At 43.4% G+C, this 24,407-nt stretch overlaps 1 protein-coding gene across 1 annotated transcript in view; it reads left to right on the top strand.

Annotated features, from left to right (window-relative positions):
• arrb2b (arrestin, beta 2b) overlaps positions 1-24,407 on the top strand; it is a 66,520-nt gene continuing 42,113 nt past the window's right edge. Inside the window, exon 1 of the mRNA XM_071333344.1 lies at positions 1-262. Coding sequence (XP_071189445.1) covers positions 240-262 — 23 coding nt within the window. The 5' untranslated portion in view covers positions 1-239. The remainder of the gene's footprint in view (positions 263-24,407) is intronic.

Below are 24,407 nucleotides of genomic sequence, written 5' to 3' on the forward strand. Positions count from 1 at the left end.
CGCTGTCAGAACTCGAGAAGGCGAGGAACGAAACGAACTGTTCATTGCCGTCTGTAGGCTGTGGAAACGGAATTTCAGGTAGCTAGCTGTGCGAGCCGAACCGAGACGGATTGGAGCTCGAGCCCTCAACGGAGAGGAGGAAAGAGGAGAGAATTGACGAAGACCTTGATATCCAAAATAGCGTTAAGATTTACACAAATATTACACTTTAGTAGCACTGAAACACAAGGCCTGCGAAGATGGGAGACAAGGCAGGCACCAGGTAGGAGACGTTCTCAGTATTTTGGTGTTTTTTTGGCGTTTGATTTTTGCGGTGATGTTTTGTGTTATTTGGGAAAATAGGCCATCGAAGGGATGAAAGGGTAGCCTAGTTTAACATGCAGAGACTGGGAAGTGAAGGCAGCACACTGGTCGAGTTTCCCAGCAAAGAATCCGCGATAAGTGGGGGTTAATTAAGAAGTGTGCTCGTTGGTTCAGGGGAAGAGAGGAGGGAAGGAGGGAGTGAGAATTGTAGTGCAAACGATATCATCATCATCATCAAATATGCTCGCAACGCATAGCCTAGCCCACGGACTTGTGGCGATACAGTTATCCAGAATGCAAAACAGTGGATCAGTTTGTCAGCTGTCAGAATTCGCATAGGGTGGGGTTACATGGCAAACAACCTTCAATACATCATGAAGCCTACTCATTTAGCCTACTCCTTACCAGATCTAGCAAGTGTTGATGAACTCGGCTATTGTAGCCAGCGACTTGATGTCTTGAAACAGTGTTTAGAAAAATGATATTACTGTGTGCGGCCTTATCATTGTCAACGTGAGAACTCTCTTATTATTACAATGTAACCTAGACTGCAGTAGGTTAACCTACTGCCAGGGCCGAATTAATGCAGGGTCTTACCGGTGCTGAAGCCCCTGGGTCCAGGCCCATGGGGGCCCAAGAAGCAGGCATTTTTAAAATTATTTTGTTTTTTGTTAAGGAAATATATACTGTCTATTTGATATGTAGTATATATGTTATACTTTTTCAATGCAATCACCAACCACAGGAAGACTGAGGAGCCTGCTCTCAATGAGTGTAGACAGCCTGCTGCCGCTCTGCTAATCATCAGATGGGGGAGGAGAAGAGGTAGAGGGCCCATGTGGGTAACTGGGGGCCCCTGCCTTGATTGGGTAACAAACAAAACAAAAACTGTCTAATAAATAAAATGTGACTGGTTAATTGTGTTAGTCATGGCTGGTTAGCTCAGGATGACAATCTGTCTTTCGCACTGCTTCCTTTCTTTACTGCTTCCTTTCTTTAAAATAAACTATATATATTTTTAAATGTACCAATTTTTTATCCAACCACAGGAGCCTGCTCTCAAATACACCAGAGAGCATAATTTAGTCACAGAGGATCAATAGTTTATAAAAAAAGCACATATCACAAGCACATACAGTATCTGCCTAAATTAAGGAAACACTAGCATGAAGTGTTTTAAAAGGATATTGCACCAACACAAGCTGCCAGAACACATTCAATGTGCCTTGGCATAGATTCTACAAGTGGGCCAAACCATGCCAGGAAAAAGCAACCCACACCATAACATATACTTTGTATCCCTTGTTTCCTTTATTTTTTGCAGTTACCGGTATGCCTACAGTCGGAAAGGCCGCAGTTTGGGTAGCATGCGCAACAAATACAGACTAGAGCTTGTTGCGTTGTGGCCATAGCCATATAATCCACAGAAGAGTTTTGTAACTTCTTATCCTAGCAATTTGACTGTTAAACTCAATGGTTACACTAGCAACGGATGCCAGTCCTAACTTGAATGGGAACCACCATCCATGTATTATATTTCTATGGTTGGTTGCAGCTGACGGTTTGCTTTTTTCATATTTCAAAATGAAATCGCTGGACAAACAGCACAGTTTGAAAAGCAAATGCCTACTGCTGAAAAAGGAGACTAGTCTGTCTGTAAAAGCAATAGAAATACATTTTTCTCAAATCCCAATTTGTAGCAAACAGCAGCACTGTTTTTCCGAAGTAGCTCATCTTGAGATAGGCTACTCACAGTGTTGGCTTTAACCTATGGCTTCATCTTCATAATTAGGTGCGTCAGTTTCTCATTGGACATTTTTATTTAGTATCCTACTGTAGCCTATGATATATATACAGTGCATTCGGAAAGTATTCAGACCCCTTGACTTTTCCCACATTTTGTTAAGTTACAGCCTTATTCTAAAATGTATTAAATATGTTCCTCATCAATCTACACACAATAGCCCATAATGACAGACGAAAACAGTTTTGCACATTTATAAAAAAAGAAAGAAAGAAGGGAAATACCTTATTTACATAAGTATGCAGACCCTTCGGGGGAGAAGGCCTTTGGTCAAGGAGGTGACCAAGAACCCGATGGTCACTCTGACAGAGCTCCAGAGTTCCTCTGTGGAGATAGGATAACCTTCCAGAAGGACAACCTTCCAGAAGGACAACCATCTCTGCAGCACTCCACCAATCAGGCCTTTATCTGGCCACTCCTCAGTAAAAGGCACATGCCAGGCACCTAAATGACTCTCAGACCATGAGAAACAAGATTCTCTGGTTTGATGAAACCAAGATTGAACTCTTTGGCCTGAATGCCAAGCATCACGTCTGGAGGAAAGCTGGCACCATCCCTACAGTGAAGCATGGTGGTGGCAGCATCATGCTGTGGGAATGTTTTTTAGCGGCAGGGACTAGGAGACTTGAGGGAAAGATGAACGGAGCAAAGTACAGAGAGATCCTTGATGAAAACCTGCTCCAGAGTGCTCAAGACCGGGGCAAAGGTTCACCTTCCGACAGGACAAAGACCCTAAGCACACAGCCAAGACAACGCAGGAGTGGCTTTGAGACAAGTTTCAATGTCCTTGAGTGGCTTTGTCATTATGGGGTATTGTGTGTAGATTGATGAGGAAAAAAACAACAATTTAATCAATACATTTTTTGGGGGGGGAAAAGGCAAGGGCTCAGAATACTTTCTGAAAGCACTGTATATGTGTGTGTATATCTCTATATCCTCCTAATATTGTACAATCTGTGTGTTGCTTCATTGGCCTGGGCTATTGTTTGTTTGAATTCAAGACCAGATTGATCTCAGTTTGTCAGAGTAGCCACTCGGGGGCCTATGATTTCTTAATCCGGGCCCTGCTTACTTCCCCACTTAATTTTTAGGATAACCCTGAATGTCATGCACAAGGCTACCTCTAAAAGCCGTCAACTGTTTGTCTGTCTGTTTCTGTGAAAATAAAACTGTAACTTTAGCCTACCACAGCACCAAAGCATGACACCCCCGACTATGACGTGTGTTTGATGTATGGTTCTGGTTTAATTCTAGTGCACGCACACGTGTGGTAGCTCGAGCCTAGACCTTGGGAGTTCATGATCTGAGATACAGTACAATAGATAGATCCCATATGAAATACTCATTCTGTCTTTATCTCTCTGTCTCACTCTCTCACGGGCTTTCTCATTCTGACTGTTTCTCTCTCTCTCTTTCTCTCTCTCTTTCTCTCACTCTGTGTCCATCTGAACTAGCCTACATATGGAGAAAGCTAAATATTGTTTTCTTTAATCCCCTCCTTTCTCAGTTAAATGTGACCACTTGAGGAAGAAGAACAAATTAACATGTTTAATGTGGTTTCCTTTTCTCTCTCTGTGTGTGTGTGGTGGGTTTTATCTGTCTTATGGGTGTGTGGGACGTGGGATGTTGTCGTTTAAACCAGATTATAACGGTGTTCTTATTTTGCCAACTGACCAAATAAAAACATAACGAAAAAGCGGTAGGCAAGGCCTATTGATTAGCAAAGGGTACATTTCAAATAGCACCATTTTCCCTACATAGTGCACTACTTTTGACCAGAACCCTATAGGCACTATTAGGGCTGGGCGATATGGCCTAAAGATCATATCGAGATTATTATTTTTTTCAAATAATTCTCTAAATAAGCTTTGTTGCACAATTTAACGGTCAAATACACTTCATTTCAAAGGGTTGGCAATAATCAAATGAATTCAGGGCTTGTAAAATGATACCTAGGCTAAGTATCAACCATACGACCCACTAATAAGATAACTATTTAATCAAAATAGTTTAACCTGCTTTCTTTTGTAATAATCACTGATCTGGCGTTATTGTCTGTCTATGACAATTCCTTTTTTGTTACAAATTTGATCCGATCAATGCACATCCACGAATGATTATTAGCAGGCATACTAGAAAATGAACACAGGTCTCGTAAACAATATGTTAAGCACACGTGCTAGTGACTAGCCAGCTAATCTTTTATAAGTCTAGCCAACTTGGATCTATTTGCTTGCTAACAAGGTAGAACACTGTTATGAGTACACCCTCCAACTGTTTGAACAACAGCCTGTTCGCTTTGTTTTAGATGTTGAAATCAAGGGGCCTACCTGGATAAGAATACGCTAATTCCTTATATACTGTGGGCTCCAAAATTACTGGCACCCCTGACTGGCAATGCACAAACAATGCTTAAACAAATATAAAGTATATAATTATAGAGAGAAACTCAAAATACCAACATGTGAGAAATACTGTACTTTATTAATGTCCTCCAAATCAAGGTTTCACAATTAATGGCACCCTTAAAGATTTTTGTAAATAACATCTACCAAAATTAAACCACACATTAAATTCCCCTTATTTAAGTTTATCTAAGTCTTAAGGAACTATATTGAGCCATTACATCACTTCCTTTTTCACTAAGGTATAAAAATGAGGTAACACACATGCAATATCCCACTGTCATCCAACACCATGAAGAAAACAAAATAACTAGCAGTTAAATAGAGACAGATGGTCGTAGACCTTCATAAATCTGGTAATGGCTACAAGAAGATCCACAAACGATTGAATATACCACTGAGCACTGTCAGGGCAATTAGAACATTCAAAAGATATGGAACAGTTGAAAACCTCACGTGTAGAGGACACAAATGCATTTTGCCCCCCAGGATAGGGAGGAGGGTGGTGTGAGAAGCAACAAAATCCCCAAGAAAAACTGTGAAAGAATTGCAGGCCTTGGTGGCGTCTTGGGGTCACCAGTTTTCAAAAAGCACCATCAGACGCCACCTCCACATCCACAGGCTCTTTGGAAGGGTTGCCAGAAGAAAGCCCTTTCTGACCCCAAGACACAGACGCAAGCGCTTGGAGTTTGCCAAACGTCATTTAAATTATGACTGGAAGAAGGTGCTCTGGTCAGATGAGACCAAAATTGAACGTTTTGGTCAGATACAGCTTCGGCATGTTTGGCGTCGAAACAGAGATTCATACAAGGAGAGGCACCTCATACCCACAGTGAAATACGGAGGGGAGTCAGTGATGTTTTGGGGCTGTTTTAATTCCAGAGGTCCAGGGGCACTGGTTAAGATTGATGGCATAATGAATTCTACCAAGTATCAGGCAATTTTGGCTGACAATCTGGTTGCCTCTGCCAGAAGGCTGGGACTTGGCCGTAGGGGGACTTTCCAACAAGACAATGACCTGAAACATACCTCAAAATCCACACAGAAATGGTTCTGTGACAACAAAATCAATGTTCTGCCATGGCCATCTCAGTCGCCGGACCTCAATCCAATCGAAAATCTGTGGGCTGAGTGGAAGAGGGCAGTTGATAAGCGCAAACCCAAGAATGTGAAGGATCTTGAAAGGATCTGCATAGAGGAATGGTCCAAAATCCCTCCAAATGTGTTCCTTAACCTTGTCAAACATTACAGGAAAAGACTCCATGCTGTTATCCTTGCCAGAGGTGGTTGCACGAAGTACTAAATGAGGAGTGCCAATAATTATGAAACCTTGATTTTGGTTAAATTTATTTTGTATTAAATAATGGAATGATTTTGGTTGGTTCCTTTGAAACATTAATAAAGTACAGTATTTCTCACATGTTGGTATTTTGAGTTTCTCTATAATTATATTGTTAATATTTTTTTAAGTGTTTGTGCATTGCCAGTCAGGGGTGCCGGTCATTTTGGAGCCCACTGTAAATGCGCCTTTTTATGCTCCTTGCACATTTTATAAAACACAGACTAAACTGCTAGCAGGTATATCGTACCACAATGCCGCACGCGACAGAAACCGAGAAATGTAGTTTCCCACAGTCATGTTCACTGATACTCCGGGTTTTAGTAGTTGAAACATTAAAAAGGGGAAACGACTGATTCTGTTGGACCAAACCTCAAATGCAAATAGTGAATTTGAAACTGCGCTTTGTCAGAGAGGATGAAGGGATCTTTTGCCTTTGTTGTTGTTGAGTGGCAGGGGGAGGGGTTGGTGCACACAGCACAGAAGGAGCGAAAGGAGATGAGACCAAAAAGACACAACCTTGATTCTTGCGATACAGGCATTTGGAACATTGCACTAAAATATACATTCGAATGAATCAAATTAATTGGATATATAGTCCAGCCCTAGGCACTATGGGCCCTGGTCAAAAGTAGTGCACTATAAAGGGAATAGGGTGCCATTTTTAAGACGCACCCATAGATTCACAGACGGTAAGCAGGAGGCTGCTTGCAAGAAATAGGTGTCATCCATCCGGTGTGCTATGCTTTCGGATTAGTCTAGGAAAAAAATAACACCTATTTTTTTTGTTTGTTACTGGCCCTCTCAATCTGGTCTCTCATCTCTCTTGCTCCCACTCTCTCTCATCCTTTGCTTCTCTCTCTGACTCCCTCGCTTTTCTCACTACAGAGACAGATAGAGAGGAGGCGTAGAGGAGTGGGTGTGATGTAGAACGCATTGTAACTGCCCGCAAGCCAGTTGTCCTTTTATTGCTGTTAGATATGATCACACACACACACACACACACACACACACACACACACACACACACACACACACACACACACACACACACGGTTGTACAATGGGGAACAACCAAAGGTTGGGTTCTCAGTTCAGGGTTCTCAGTTCAGTTCAACGACTTGGGACGTGGACTCATTTCAACACTTCTGAGGTAAAAAAAAAAAAGAAGAAAGAAATACAGTTTTGAGTGAACTCTCACTTTAACGTCAGTACTGCCATGTGCATATAGCCTCAACTGCCTCGTGCCCCGGCACATTGACTCCGTACCGGTACTCCTTGTATGTAGTCTTGTTATTAGTAATTTATTGTGTTACTATCTCCTTTTTATTTAAAAAAAATAAGCGTTATTGGGAAAATGCTCAAAAGTATGCATTTCATGGTAAAGTCTACACCTGTTTGTATTCGGTGCATGTGACAAATACAATTTGATTTGATTTGCCAATGATGTGTATTGGGTGATAGAATGCCTTGGGGTGAAGTTTCTGACTATTGTAGTGGTGTTACACAACTTTAGTGGTTAGAGACACAGAGGCAGAGAGGAGCACAGGGAGAGATAGAGGGAACTAAATGGAGTGAGAGATGGATTGGTGAGAGATGGATTGGTGAGAGATGGAATGGTGAGAGATGAGGGAAGTCAATTGCAACCCTGTCTGGCCCCTCTTAACACACACACACACACACACACACACACACACACACACACATACACTCCTGTAAGTACAAAGATGTATCCTCCCTGAGCATTAAGGAATTCCTCAGCCCCCCCCTCGTTCCTCCCTCTGTTATTAGAGCGGAGGGAGGAGGAGAAGAGAACAGAGACAGTCCCAAATGGTGCATGAAGAGTACAAGCGTGGGATGGATGGATAGAACAGGATAGTGATGGACTGACTGACCTCACTGGAGAGAGAGGTAGAGAGAGAGAGAGAGGGAGTGAGTGTCTACTCCCTCATGTCTGGTAGTTTTAAGAGGATGTCTTTTAGGCTGCACCTCTGTCACTTACAAATGGATTGTGTGTGTGTGTATCTCCGTATGCCGTGTGTGTTTGCGTGTGTTTCCCATGTCGTGTGTGCGTGTTGCATTCTCCACCTCTCCTTTTAGGTAGATGAAAAGAAAATCAAGGCCATTGACGTCTCACCTACTGTCATACCCTTTAACTGATCTGTCCATCCCCATCTGTGTAAGGAATGGATTAACAAAAGAGCTTAGAATCTCTTTAATCGATTAATTGTTCTAGCCCCAGTGTGTGTGTGTGTGTGTGGAGTGTGTTAGGGCTGGGTATTGCCAGGGCCCTCACGATACGATATCACGATACTTAGGTGCCGTTAAGATATGTATTGCGATTTGATATTAGGATTTGGCGATCCAAATATATTGCTCATTATATGTCTGCTCCTAGAGAGATGAGAAAATTAGGTTTGATCAGTCAGGGAAATTGACGTGCTGAAAACATGTTGGGTCACTATTTAAAAAGACGATGGAGAACAATCAGTAGGATGAAAAATACCGGAGTTTTGCCGCATGTCCTTCCCACTAGCGCTAGCAAGCGCAACCTAGAGTTTTTTACATTTATTTTACAAATCGATACTTGGGAGTCATATCAATATACTATCGTCCAAACATAATATTGCAATATGCAACTATTGACTAGTCTGTGTGTATGAAATGTGACATTGGGTTCTAAATTAAAGTTCTGCCTCAGGGTAGCAGGTGAAAAGAGGGAGCGAGAGGGCGAAATAGAGATAGGGAGGGGGGGGGGGGATAAGGAAGGGGAGAGAGAGCCAAAGATAGACATTGAATTCTCTATTACGGCCCCCCCTCTCACACCTCCAGGGGAGACCGAAGGGAAGGTAGAGCTGGGCCGAGAGAATCAAGCGTCTCTGAGAAGGACTGCTGATTTAGGATCAATTTAGCCTTTTAGATGAATAAGATGGACAGGGGAGTACTGCTAAATGGCATATATTACTGATCCTAGATCAGTGCTCTTACTCTGAGAAGCTCAACATACGGACCCTGATGCTGGATATGCAAGGCTTAGAGGAGGAGGCTGCAACAAGCTCTCGCCGACTCACTGCAGAATCAGACGTTTGTCCATAAACGTCAAATTGCGAAGGTTAAGTTTAGGCATTCGTTCCAAATGGTTAAGGGCTTATAGTTTAGGATAGGGTTAAAATAAAACAAATAGTGCCTAGAACTGGGATTGAACGTGACGAAAACAAAAACAACTCCGGTTACGTTTGGGCATTCATTCGGAATGTTAAGGATTAAGGTTTAGTGTAGGGAAGAAAAAAAAAACGAATGTCTAGCTCTGGAATTGAACACGCAACCCTCAAAGCTGAAGCTTGCGGCTTATGTCCATCCGCCATCCCCGTTCACAACGCCCTAGCATAGCGGTTCCGAAACCGGGGCTTGCCTGATATGAAAATGTGGTCACAGGAGAATTTCCCAAATCCTGGTTAAAAAAAATAATATATATACACTACCGATGCTATTCACGTGGACAAATTGTTCTGTCTCACGATTCCAGAGCATGAAACTGCACAGGCTATGTTTAGTGTGCTGCGTGGCTATATTGATGAAAAACACAGATGGCTTTTGCACAGATGGGGCTCCGTCTATCATGGGACGACGGGCCTCTGCACTCTAGTTATGAATGTGTCTCCCTTTGCCATGTGGACGCATTGTATGATACAACCACTGAGCTACACTATACAGTACAAGTCAAAAGTTTGGACACCTACTCATTCAAGGGTTTTTCTTTATTTTCTACATTGTAGAATAATAGTGAAGACATCAAAACGATGAAATAACACATGGAATCATGTAGTAACGAAAAAAGTTTGAAACAAATCAAAATATATTTTATATTTGAGGTTCTTCAAATAGCCACCCTTTGCCTTGATGACAGCTTTGCACACTCTTGGCATTCTCTCAACCAGTTTCACCTGGAATGCTTTTCCAACAGTCTTGAAGGAGTTCCCACATATGCTGAGCACTTGTTGGCTGCTTTTTCTTCACTCTGCGGTCCGACTCATCCCAAACCATCTCAGTTTGGTTAAGGCTGGGTGATTGTGGAGGCCAGGTCATCTGATGCAGCACTCCATCACTTTCCTTTTTGGTAAAATAGCCCTTACACATCCTGGAGGTATGTTTGGTCATTGTCCTATTGAAAAACAAATGATAGTCCCACTAAGCGCAAACCAGATGGGATGGCATATCATTGCAGAATGCTGTGGTAGTCATGCTGGTTAAGTGTGCCTTGAATTCTAAATAAATCACCTACAGTGTCATCTCCTCCTCCATGCTTTACAGTGGGAACCACACATGCGGAGAGCATCTGTTCACCCACACACACAGCGTCTCACAAAGACACAGTGGTTGGAACCAAAAATCTCCAATTTGGACTCATCAGACCAAAGGACAGATTTCCACCGGTCTGATGTCCATTGCTCGTGTTTCTTGGTCAAAGCAAGTCTCTTCTTATTGGTGTCCTTTAGTAGTGGATTCTTTGCAGCAATTTGACCATGAAGGCTCATTCATGCAGTCTCCTCTGAACAGTTGATGTTGAGATGTGTCTGTTACTTGAACTCAGAAGCATTTATTTGGGCTGCAATTTCTGAGGCTGGTAACTCTAATGAACTTATCCGCTGCAGCAGAGGTAACTCTGGGTCTTCCATTCCTTTGGCGGTCCTCATGAGAGCCAGTTTCATCATAGCGCTTGATGGTTTTTGCGATTGCACTTGAAGAAACTTTCAAAGTTCTTGAAATGTTCTGGATTGACTGACCTTCATGTCTTCAAGTAATGATGGACTGTCTTTTCTCTTTGCTTATTTGAGATGTTTTTGCCATAATATGGACTTGGTCTTTTACCAAATAGGGCTATGTTCTGTATACCACCCCTACCTTGTCACAACACAACTGTTTGGCTCAAATGCATTAAAAAGGATAGAAATTCCACAAATACATTTTTAACAAGGCACACCTGTTAATTGAAATGCATTCCAGGAGACTACCTCATGCAGCTGGTTGAGAGAATGCCAAGAGTGTGCAAAGCTGTTAAGGCAAGGGGTGGGTATTTGAAGAATCTCAAATATAAAATATATTTTGATTTTGTTAACATTTTTTTGGTTACTACATGATTCCATATGTGTTATTTCATAGTTTTGATGTCTTCACTATTATTCTACAATGTAGAAAATATTTAAAAAATAAAGAAAAACCCTTGAATGAGTAAGTGTTCTAAAACGTTTGACTTGTACTGTATATACAGTATGCAATATCGCCTTTGTCTATCAAAATAATTGTAAAGTGGCTAACCTTAATCGAAATGAAAATGATTCAAATCTAAAAGTAAGAATTCAACCAGAGAGCGCCCTTAGATCGTGGGAAAAGTCGGCACTTGACCGTTGCACTTGAATCATTCCCATGGTGAATGGCTAAGCCACTACGCTATGAAGCCAAAAATATTGCACAGACGTCGCTGTTACCGGCTGCAATAGATATGGTGAAAATAATTTGTTGGGAGGCAGAGGCACAGAATCTCACATCAATGCCTTTGTCAGATAACACGGTGAAACTAAGAGTTGATTCTATAGCTACCACTCAAGAGGAAACTCTGACTGAATGACATAACTCCCCGCTCTCCAAATGGACTTTAGCTTTGAGGACCGAGATGCCTGTGCTTTGACTTTTGTTCAATACATCTCGTGGGATGCTATTCACGTGGACAAATTGTTCTGTCTCACGATTCCAGAGCATGAAACTGCACAGGCTATATTGATGAAAAACACAGATGGCTTTTGCACAGATGGGGCTCCGTCTATCATGGGACGACGGGCCTCTGCACTCTAGTTATGAATGTGTCTCACTTTGCCATGTGGACGCATTGTATGATACAACCACTGAGCTACACTATACAGTACAAGTCAAAAGTTTGGACACCTACTCATTCAAGGGTTTTTCTTTATTTTAACTATTTTCTACCATTGTAGAATAATAGTGAAGACATCAAAACTAGGAAATAACACACATGGAATCATGTAGTAACCAAAAACGTTTTAAACAAATCAAAATATATTTTATATTTGAGATTCTTCAAATAGCCACCCTTTGCCTTGACAGCTTTGCACACTCTTGGCATTCTCTCAACCAGCTTCATCTGGAATGCTTTTCCAACAGTCTTGAAGGAGTTCCCACATATGCTGAGCACTTGTTGGCTGCTTTTCCGTCACTCTGCGGTCCGACTCATCCCAAACCATCTCTATTTGGTTGAGGCCGGGTGATTGTGGAGGCCAGGTCATCTGATGCAGCACTCCATCACTTTCCTTTTTGGTAAAATAGCCCTTACACATTCTGGAGATGTGTTGGGTCATTGACCTGTTGAAAAGCAAATGATAGTCCCACTAAGCGCAAACCAGATGGGATGGCGTATCGCTGCAGAATGCTGTGGTAGCCATGTTGGTTAAGTGTGCCTTGAATTCTAAATAAATCACCTACAGTGTCACCAGCAAAGCACCCCAACAGCATCACACATCCTCCTCCATGCTTTACGGTGGAAACCACCCATGCGGAGATCATCCGTTCACCTACCCTGCGTCTCAAAGACACGGCGGTTGGAACCAAAAAGCTCCAATTTGGACTCCGACCAAAGGACGGATTTCCATCGGTCTAATGTCCATTGCTTGTGTTTCTTGGTCGAAACAAGTCTCTTCTTATTGGTGTCCTTAGTAGTGGTTTCTTTGCAGCAATTCGACCATGAAGGCTGATTCATGCAGTCTCCTCTGAACAGTTGATGTTGAGATGTGTCTGATACTTGTACTCTGTGAAGCATTTATTTGCGCTGCAATTTCTGAGGCTGGTAACTCTAATGAACTCATCCTCTGCAACTGAGGTACAGTGAGGGAAAAAAGTATTTGATCCCATGCTGATTTTGTACGTTTGCCCACTGACAAAGAAATGATCAGTCTATCATTTTAATGGCAGGTTTATTTGAACAGTGAGAGACAGAATAACAACAACAAAAATCCAGAAAAACGCATGTCAAAAATGTTATAAATTGATTTGCATTTTAATGAGGGAAATACGTATTTGACCCGTCTGCAAAACATGACTTAGTACTTGGTGGCAAAACCCTTGTTGGCAATCAGAGGTCAGACGTTTCTTGTAGTTGGCCACCAGGTTTGCACACATCTCAGGAGGGATTTTGTCCCACTCCTCTTTGCAGATCTTCTCCAAGTCATTTAAGGTTTCGAGGCTGATGTTTGGCAACTCAAACCTTCAGCTCCCTCCACAGATTTTCTATGGGATTAAGGTCTGGAGACTGGCTAGGTCACTCCAGGACCTTAATGTGTTTCTTCTTGAGCCACTCCTTTGTTGCCTTGGCCGTGTGTTTTGGGTCATTGTCATGCAGGAATACCCATCCACAACCCATTTTCAATGCCCTGGCTGAGGGAAGGAGGTTCTCACCCAAGATTTGACGGTACATGGCCCCGTCCATCGTCCCTTTGATGCGGTGAAGTTGTTCTGTCCCATTAGCAGAAAAACACCCCCAAAGCATAATGTTTCCACCTCCATGTTTGACGGTGGGGATGATGTTCTTGGGGTCATAGGCAGTATTCCTCCTCCAAACACGGCGAGTTGAGTTGATGCCAAAGAGCTCCATTTTGGTCACATCTGACCACAACACTTTCACCCAGGTTCCTCTGAATCATTCACATGTTCATTGGCAAACTTCAGACGGGCATGTATATGTGCTTTCTTGAGCAGGGGGACCTTGTGGGCGCTGCAGGATTTCAGTCCTTCACGGCGTAGTGTGTTACCAATTGTTTTCTTGGTGACTATGGTCCCAGCTGCCTTGAGATCATTGACAAGATCCTCCCGTGTAGTTCTGGGCTGATTCCTCACCGTTCTCATGATCATTGCAACTCCACGAGGTGAGATCTTGCATGGAGCCCCAGGCCGAGGGAGATTAACAGTTATTTTGTGTTTCTTCCATTTGCGAATAATTGCACCAACTGTTGTCACTTTCTCACCAAGCTGCTTGGCGATGGTCTTGTAGCCCATTCCAGCCTTGTGTAGGTCTACAATCTTGTCCCTGACATCCTTGGAGAGCTTTTTGATCTTGGCCATGGTGAAGAGTTTGGAATCTGATTGATTGATTGCTTCTGTGGACCGGTGTCTTTTATACAGGTAACAAACTGAGATTAGGAGCACTCCCTTTAAGAGTGTGCTCCTAATCTCAGCTCGTTACCTGTATAAAAGACACCTGGGAGCCAGAAATCTTTCTGATTGAGAGGGGGTCAAATACTTATTTCCCTCATTAAAATGCAAATCAATTTATAAAATTTTTGCCATGCGTTTTTCTGGATTTTTGTTGTTCTGTCTCTCACTGTTCAAATATACCTACCATTAAAATTATAGACTGATCATTTCTTTGTCAGTGGGCAAACATACAAAATCAGCAGGGGATCAAATACTTTTTTCCCTCACTGTAACTCTGGGTCTTCCATTCCTGTGGCGGTCCTCATGAGAGCCAGTTTCATCATAGCGCTTGATGGTTTTTGCGACTGCACTTGAAGAGACTTCCAAAGTTCTTGAAATGTTCCTTATTGACTGACCTTCATGTCTTAAAGTAATGATGGACTGTCATTTCTCTTTGCTTATTTGAGCTGTTCTTGCCATAATATGGACTTAGCCCTATTTGGTAAAATACCATCTTCTGTATACCACCCCTACCTTGTCACAACATCTGACTGGCTCAAACGCATTAAGAAGGAAAGACATTCTACAAATGAACTTTTTAACGAGGCACACCTGTGAATTGAAATGCATTCCAGGAGACTACCTCATGAAGCTGGTTGAGAGAATGCCAAGAGTGTGCAAAACTGTCGTCAAGGCAAAGAGTGGCTACTTTGAAGAATCTCAAATGTAAAATATATTTTGATTTGTTTAACACTTTTTTTTGGTTGCTACATGATTCCTTATGTGTTATTTCATAGTTGTGATGTCTTCACTATTTTTCTACAATGTAGAAAATAGTAAAAATAAAGAAAAACCCTTGAATGAGTTGATGTGTCCAAACTTTTGACTTGTACTGTATATACAAATGTATGTGGACACCCCTTCAAATTAGTGGATTCGGCTATTTTAGCTACACCCATTGCTGACAGGTGTATAAAATCGAGCACACAGCCATGCAATCTCAATAGACAAACATTTGCAGTAGAATGGTCTTACTGAAAAGCTTAGACTTTCAACAAGTCACCATCATAGGATGCCACCTTTCCAACAAGTCAGTTCGTCAAATTTCTGCCCTGCTAGAGCTGACCCGGTCAACTGTAAGTGCTGTTATTGTGAAGTGGAAACGTCTAGAAGCAACACCGGATCAGCCGCGAAGTCGTAAGCCACACAAGCTCACAGAAGAGAACCACCGAGTGCTGAAGCGCGTAGCGTGTAAAAAATATTTTGTCTCCGGTTGCAACACTCACTACCAAGTTCCAAATTACCTCTGTAAGCAACGTCAGCACAATAACTGTTCTTCGGGAGCTTCGTGAAATGGGTTTCCATGGCTGTGCAGCCGCACACAAGCCTAAGATCACCATGCGCCATGCCAGGCGTTGGCTGGAGTGGTGTAAATCTCGCCGCCAGTAGGGCAGTGGAAACGCATTCCTATGGAGTGATGAATAACGCTTCACCATCTGGCAGTTCGATGGATGAATCTGGGTTTGGTGGATGCCAGGAGAACGCTACCTGCCCCAATGCATAGTGCCAACTGTAAAGTGTGGTGGAGGAGGAATAATGGTCTAGGGCTGTTTTTCATGGTTTGGGCAAAGCACCTCAGTTCCTGTGAAGGGAAATATTAATTCTACAGCATACAATAACATTCTAGACGATTCTGTGCCTCCAACTTTGTGGCAACAGTTTGGGGAAGGCCCTTTCCGGTTTCAGCATGACAATGCCCCCTTGCACATAGTGAGGTCCATACAGAAATGGTTTGTCAAGATCACTGTGGAAGAACTTGACTGGTCTGCACAGAGCCCTGACCTCAACCCCATCGAACACCTTTGTGATGATTTTGGAACGCCGACTGCGAGCCAGGCCTAATCGCCCAACATCAGTCCCCGACCTCACTAATGCTCTTGTGCAAGTTCCTGAATTAAGTCCCTACAACAATGTTTCAACATCTAGTGGAAAGCCTTCCCAGAAGAGTGGAGGCTGTTATTGCAGCAAAGGGGGGACCGACTCCATATTAATGCCCATGATTTTGGAATGAGATGGTTGACGAGCAGGTGTCCACATACTTTTGGTAATGTAGTGTATAACGGATACATTGAGAGTAACTGGTGGCAAAAGAGAACTCCGAGAAGCTCAGCAGACAAATTCGATTGTAAGCTACATTGCGCTCGTCTGTTCGCAAAACTATGTGGTGATGTGAGGTCAGAGCATGACAATGTTCTATTTCACACCAAGGCTTGGTGGTTATCAAGGGGGAGTGTTGGAAAGATTGTTTGTATTGAGAGAGGAACTGTTGTCATTCGCAATGGATGTAAAAAAACAGACTGACTCTCTGTGTTATGAAAAGAAAATGTGTCTCCTTGCCTATTGTAACAGACATAGTTGGGAAACGGAACGAACTGAATGCAGGCATGCAGGGGAAATACAAAAACATTCTACAGATGAGTGACCGAATAAGCGAAATCCATTCGACTGTGATCCTGGCTCAGTTGACATGCCGGTAAGTGAAATCGAACAGCTGATCGAGCTGTCATGTGACCGAAATGCTGCAGACAACTCATTCACATCACAGGTCACCATGGAGGAGTTTTTGGTTCCTGACTCGGAGGGAATACTGTGCCGGTTCCCTCCGAGCATTAAAACTCACGGTACACTGATTCAGTGCTCTCGTCTGCATTAGAAACAAAATACCGATCCAGGTGGGATGTGACCGGAGAGATGAGGTTCGCACTGTCGATCACACCCCCCTGACTTTGAGATGTTCCCGACATGCATCAAGCACACCCATCGGATTTGTGGTGGTGATATAAGAGAAATGATGTCAGACTCATTTGCAATTGATTGTCATAGCCCCCACATAAGTATACGATGGTGTGTTGAGAATACACCCCGAAATACTGTTAGAATGTTTAGCAATTGACTGCCATAGCCTCAATTTAAAAAAAGTAAACACGGGCTGTTAATTACATTATTGAACCCCTGCTCTAGTAAAACCCATGCCTATAACGCTCAACGTTGCCCCCAGTTGCCTGTTTTGAAGCAATCTCCTGACATCCTGCTCACTTGGATGGATGTCTGATTCCGCAGTGAATCTTGAGCGAACTGGCTGGAGTGAGAAGAGTGGGGAGGTTGTGTGTGTGTGTATGTGTGTGTGTGTGTGTGTGTGTGTGTGTGTGTTCTCTCCCTGGGTGTTCTGACAGGTGATCAGTACCAGAGACTCTGGTTTTCCACTCCTCCCCCCCCCCCCCCCCCCCACCACACACACACACTACAATACTCTCTAACTGATACTCCAATAAAACAGTAGCCCAACCTCCTCTCTCTCTCGCTCCTCTCTCACTTCCTCTCTCGCTTCCTCTCTCTTTCTTCCTCTCTCCCTCTCTCTCTCTCTCGCTTCCTCTCCCTCTCTCTCTCTCGAATCCTCTCGCTCTCGATTCCTTTCTCTCCCCCTCCCTCGCTTCCTCTCTCTCTCTCTCTCTCTCTCTCTCTCTCTCTCTCTCTCTCTCTCTCTCTCTCTCTCTCTCTCGCTTCCTCTCTCTCCTCTCTCTCCTCTCTCTCTCTCTCGCTCTCGATTCCTCTCTCGCTCCCGGCATCTCTTTCCCTTTCTCTCTCGCTCCTTTTAGCGTCGTCTCTCTCTCTCATCCTGCTCTGTTTAGTTTCCCTACTAACATTTGCATGTTCTGTCTCGCAACTCTCCCCATCTACTTTCCTCCTTCGTCTCTCCGCCCTGCCAGTGCAGATCCTGATTTGACTGTGTACATATCCTATATCCACGACTGACTGACTGACAGCGAAACACATTAGCACTGTGTGTGTGTGTGTGTTTGTTCGATGAATGATTGATGAGTTGAACACAGGTGCACTGGTAGCTAGTCTCGCCCTATTCAAATCCCGTAGCTCCAATATTGACTCACTATGATAAAGCGTGTGTGTGTGTGTGTGTGTGTTTGAATAAAGCCCAGCGTTTGCCTCTTTTTCACCTGTATTCAACTTGCTTTACTGAAAGTGTATGTCTGTGTGTGTGTGTGTGTGCGTTTATTATTCTGCACCCGTGTGTATCTGTTTGCGTTTTGCTCTCTGGTGAAATCAATGCGTAGGGATGGAGGACGATGGCATTTTAGAACAGTAAGGCCATTGTTTGTTGTTTTATCAATGTGTGTTTGTCGCTATAAACGAGTTTTTGTACAAATTTGGACAACAAAAAAATGAAATAGGCAAATATCTGACGACATCGCTTTTCCGAGTAGGCAAAACCACCAGCTAGCTAACGTGTACACGATCTGGAGTTCATAACCTCTGTGTAGTGTAGCTACATAGCGATGATTATAACGTTGAGTTCGTTTTGGTGTAGCCTGGTTGTCATGAACGAGAAATGAACGTACTTGCGACAACAACAACAAAAATGTCATGTGCATTCATAGTAACGATGGGCGTGAGATGTTGAGTATTGGATCGTGTGTATTCTAAATTGTCAATACTGTTGAACAAAGGAGTCTTAAGCTTTGTGGTAAGAGCTTCATAACAATGTAAGAATATAAAACAAGCGCAGGTTTCCATGTCAACTTATCACTAAAGATGTCAACTTATCACTAAAGATTAGTAGGTGACTACTACCGTACCATGGGAAAAGTGTCTTATCTGTCACAGTAGCCTGGTATAAATCCATATGCTTTTGTTGTGTTTTGCTGGTCACATCATTGTGACTTTGCAGAAAGACGGCTATCTATATTTTGTTCCTTCTAAACTCGAGCTACTGTCCGCTTTATCTTCCCTCTCTTTCTCTTTTCCTGTCTTTTTTTTGTACTTTTCTCCTCTCCTCCCCTCCCTCCTGCCTCGTTCCACCGCTCTAATCCCTTTAACTGGCCCATTGTTGCCGGGCATTGTGGTTATTGTAGTTGGTGTAAATGTGTGCAGAGAGAGGAGGAGAGCGATTGAGTCTCTATTGTTCTCGCTCTCTCTCCCTTTCTTTCTCTCCCGCGCCTTGCGTGGGGGGAGAAATAGCACAAGGCTTCGTCTCATGCAAAATTCCCAAATCCTACGTGTGTGTGTGTGTGTGTGTCAGTATGTACTGTATCTTGATACATCTGTCCCTTTGTGCAGCGGTACAAGTGTGTTTATAAAAGGTGTGTGTGTGGAAGTGAGTGTGAGCTCTCCCACATCCCTGGGCTCAGTGGAACAACAATTGGAAAAATGTATTTGACCTACGGACAGGGCAGGGAAATATTTTTCACACCGTGAGTGTGCGTGTCTGAGCGTGCATATGTGTTTTACCACACCGTCCCTTTGCTTAGCTAATGCTTTTACCTTCACAGTGCCAGTAACAACATATACATCTAGCTCCTGACACACACACACACAGGGAAACATTACGAGTGCTAGAGCCCTACGCTGTCCTCTCTGACGCAGGCTGGCTGCATTTTCAGCTCACCAGCAAGTTCACGAGCTGCCTGCCCCCGCTACTGTAATCTCTAACCCGCACTGTCGGTATGTGTGTGTGTGTGTGTTTTCTCTGTGTAGCATACTGTCTGAGTGTATATAGTCTGTGTGTGTGTGCGCACATACGTGTCTGTTTACATTGCTATACTGTATGTATTCGTGTCTCTATGTGTGTACTGCACAGGAGGTTGGTGGCACCTTAATTGGGGTGACTGGAGCGGAATCAGTGGAATGGTATCAAATACATCAAACACATCGTTTCCAGGTATTTGATGCCATTCCATTTGCTCCGTTCCGGCAATTATTATGGGCCGTTCTCCCCTCAGCATCCTCCACTGGTGTACTGTTACACAGTATAAGCTAGTCCAGTCTGCCTCCTGTCTGTCTGTCTGTCCGTCCCGCCGTCAGTCCGCCCATTCCGGCTGTCTGTGCATTGTTCTGCCTGTCCTCCAAGGTTTTTGTGAGACATCTATTGACCTGCCGTGTATCATGTGTCCGAATAGAGCAGTTTTTATATTTAGTGTGTCCATGAGTGTTTCTAGAACGGTCTAACTTTAAACCGTTCCTGTTCCTGTCACGATAATGCATCAATAATGACAGAATTGATTGGTTGAGTGTTTCAATAACGCTTATTGAGGTGTTCTAATAGTAGAGATGAAAAGTCGATTGACCTTAGAACAGTGCCAAGTGGGTTTAATGCGTATTTAGTGTGTCCATGAGTGTTTCTATTAATAATTGTGTCATGATAATCCATCTATGAGGATTGATTGATTTTAGTGTTTCTAAGGGGTCAAGGGTCTGCGTCCCAAATGGCACCCTATTCCCTTTATAGTCCTCTACTTTTGACCAGAGGGTGTAGGGTGCCATTTGGTACGTCGTCAAGGTGCCGTAATGGATTACTGTGGAGTTTAGTTTTCCGATGATGTGATGCAAGAGTAATATGCTGATGAAACTCCTTGGCAGTGGGGTCGGCTTGGAGAACGCAGGCGCAGACACAACCTACATGTCATTTATTTTATCATCGCTCTTTCCTTGATGACTCCTGGGGTAATCGGATGACTCGCAGGTGTGCGTCTGTGTCTATGCTCACCGGGACCTGTGTATGCACACCTGAGCGCCGGTTATTTTCTAAGGGTAGTATGGATGATAGATGTTATAATAATGGGGTATGAGTTGTTGTTCTCTCGTTCTCTCTCGCTCTCGTTCTCTCTCGCTCTCGTTCTCTCTCTCGTTCTCTCTCTCGTTCTCTCTCTCGTTCTCTCTCTCGTTCTCTCTCTCGTTCTCTCTCTCTCTCTCGTGTGGCTTTGACGCTTACACTTGCAGTAGGTAAAACACTGTGTGTGTGCACGTACCCTTTTTGTGTGTGTATATACAGGTATGTGTACATTTCTGTGAATCCAGTTGCTCACGTCTTCTCTTTGATAAATAGAGGAAAGTGTAAGTGTGAGAACAGAATGATTTATCCGGAACTCTGTCTCTCTCCTTTTCATTTTGTCACTCTCTCATTCTCTACTTCCTTCTATCTATATCTCCTTGCTCTGTGTCTCCATTTTAGTTCAAGCAGCAATGATGAAGTAGGCTACGAGGCAAAAGACACCAGTTAAATGCAACTGACCTAGCAAGACAATACCAACAGCTACTTAATGAATCAAAGAATACACTCATGTTCTTCCAAACGAAGTAAGACTGGGGCCAAGTAAGGCTCCCAACAGTTACCAAGCGCTATTACATAAATTGTCCTGAAACTAATCATTGCATTCGGAAGGTAGTCAGACACCTTCCCTTTTCCCAAATGTTGGTACGTTACAGCCTTATTCTAAAATTGATTAAGTATAACATTTTCCTCATCAATCTACACACAATGACAAAGCAAAAACAGGTTTTTAGACATTTTAGCAAATAACAGATTTTTACATAAGTATTCAGACCCTTTACTCAGTACTTTGTTGAAGCGCCTTTGGCAGCGATTTCAGCGTTGAGTCTTCTTGGGTATGACGCTACAAGCTTGGCACACCTGTATTTGGGGAGTTGCTCCCATTCTTCTCTGCAGATCCGCTCAAGCTCTGTCAGGTTGGATGGGGAGTGTTGCTCCACAGGTATTTTCAGTTCTCTCCAGAGATGTTATGTTCGGGTTCAAGTCCGGGCTCTGGCTGGGCCACTCAAGGACATTCAGAGACTTGTCCCGAAGCCACTCCTGCGTTGTCTTGGCTGTGTGCTTAGAGTCGTTGTCCTGTTGGAAGGTGATCTCGACAAACCATTTCTGTATAGACCTCACTTTGTGCACAGAGGGGATTGTCATGCTGAAACAGAAGAGGGCCTTCCCCAACCTGTTGTCACAAAGTTGGAAGCAGAGAATCTTCTAGAATTTCATTGTATGCTGTAGCATTAAGATTTCCCTTCACTGGAACAAGGGGCTTAGCCCGAACCATTATTCCTCCTCCACCAAACTTGATAGTTGGCACGATGGATTGGGACAGGTAGCGTTCTCATGGCATCTACCAAACCCAGATTTGTCCGTCGGACTGCCAGATGGTTTAGCATGATTCAGCGCTCCAGAGAATGCGTTGCCACTGCTCCAGAGTCCAATGGCGGCGAACTCCAGCCGACGCTTGGAATTGCACAGGGTGATCTTAGGCTTGTGTTCGACTGCTCGGCCATGGAAACCCATTTCATGAAGCTCCCGACAAACAGTTATTGTGCTGATGTTGCTTACAGAGGCAGTTTGGTGAGTGTTGCAACCGAGGACAGACAATTTTTCGTGCTACGTGCTTCAGCAATCAGTGGTCCCGTTCTGTGAGCTTGTGTGGCCTACGACTTTGCGGCTGAGTCGCTGTTACTCCTAGACGTTTCCACTTCACATTAACAGCGCTTACAGTTGACCGGGGCAGCTCTAGCAGGGCATAGATTTGACAACTGACTTGTTGGAAAGGTGGCATCCTATGGAGATTGCATTGCTGTCAGCATTTCACCTTTGCCAAGACAATCCATTCACAGGTGCACCTTGTGCTGGGGACAATAAAATGCCACTTTAAAATGTGCAATTTTGTCACACAACGCAATGCCACATGTCTCAAGTTTTGAGGAAGTGCGCAATTGGCATGCTGACTGCAGGAATGTCCACCAGAGCTGTAGACAGAGAATTTAATGTTAATTTATCTACCATAAGCTGCCTCCAACGTCGTTTTAGAGAATTTGGCAACCGGCCTCACAACTGCAGACCACGTGTAACCACACCAGCCCAGGACCTCCACATCCGGCTTCTCCACCTGTGGGATCGTCTGAGTGGAGGTGTGGGGGGTGCTGAGGAGTATTTATGTTTATAACAAAGCCCTTTTGTCGGGAAAAACTATTTCTGATTGGCTCGGCCTGATTCCCCAGCCCAGTCATGTGAATTCCATAGATTAGGGCCCAATGAATTTCAGTTTCCTTACATGAACAGTAACTCAGTCAAATCTTTGAAATTGTTGCATGTTGCGTTTATAATTTTGTTTAGTGTATATACAGTACAGTCAAAAGTTTGGATACACCTACTCATTCAAGGGTTTTTCTTTATTTTTACTATTTTCTACATTGTAGAATAATAGTGAAGACATCATAACAATGAAATAACACATATGGAATCATGTAGTAACTAAAGAATCGTTGAAAGTTAAGTGTATTTGTGGAATTTCTTTCCTCAATGCGTTTGAGCCAATCAGTTGTGCTTTGACAAGGTAGGGTTGGTATACAAAAGATAGCCCTATTTGGTAAAAGACCAAGTCCATATTATGGCAAGAACAGCTCAAACAAGCAATGAGAAACGACTGTCCATCGTTACTTTTAAGACATGAAGGTCAGTCAATACAGAACATTTCAAGAACTTTGAAAGTTTCTTCAAGTGCAGTCGCCAAAACCATCAAGCGCTATGATGAAACTGGCTCTCACGAGGACCGCCACAGGAAAGGAAGACCCAGAGTTACCTCTGCTGCAGAGGATAAGTTCATTAGAGTTAACTACACGTCAGATTGCAGGCCAAATAAATGCTTCACAGAGTTCAAGTAACAGACACATCAACTGTTTAGAGGAGACGTGAATCAGGCCTTCATGGTCAAATTTCTACAAAGAAACCACTACTAAAGGACACCAATGAGAAGAAGAGACTTGCTTGGGCCAAGAAACACGAGCAATGGACTTTAGACTGGTGGAATCTGTCCTTTGGTCTGATGAGTCCAAATTGGAGGTTTTGGTTACAACTGCTGTGTCTTTGTGAGACGCAGAGTAGGTGAACGGATGATCTCCGCATGTGTGGTTCCCACCGTGAAGCATGGAGGAGGAGGTGTGTGGGTGCTTTGCTGGTGACACTGTAGGTGATTTTTCAAATCAAATTTATTCATAAAGCCCTTCTTATAGCAGCTGATATTTCAAAGTGCTGTACAGAAACCCAGCCTAAAACCCCAAACAGCAAGCAATGTAGGTGTAGAAGCACGGTGGCTAGGAAAAACCTCCCTAGAAAGGCCAGAACCTAGGAAGAAACCTAGAGAGGAACCAGGCTATGAGGGGTGGCCAGTACTCTTCTGGCTGTGCCGGGTGGAGATTATAACAGAACATGGCCAAGATGTTCAAATGTTCATAGATGACCAACAGGGTCAAATAATACTAATCACAGTGGTTGTCGAGGGTGCAACATGTCAGCACCTTTTTTATAAATTTTAATTTTATTTCAAAGCACACTGAACCAGCATGGCTACCACAGCATTCTGCAGCGATACGCCATCCCGTCTGGTTTGGGCTTAGTGAGACTATCATTTGTTTTTCAACAGGACAATGACCCAACACACCTCCAGGCTGTGTAAGGGCTATTTGATCAAGAAGGAGAGTGATGGAGTGCTGCATCAGATGACCTGGCCTC

Source organism: Salvelinus alpinus, chromosome 11, assembly GCF_045679555.1.
Source record: "Salvelinus alpinus chromosome 11, SLU_Salpinus.1, whole genome shotgun sequence".
NCBI lineage: Eukaryota > Metazoa > Chordata > Actinopteri > Salmoniformes > Salmonidae > Salvelinus > Salvelinus alpinus.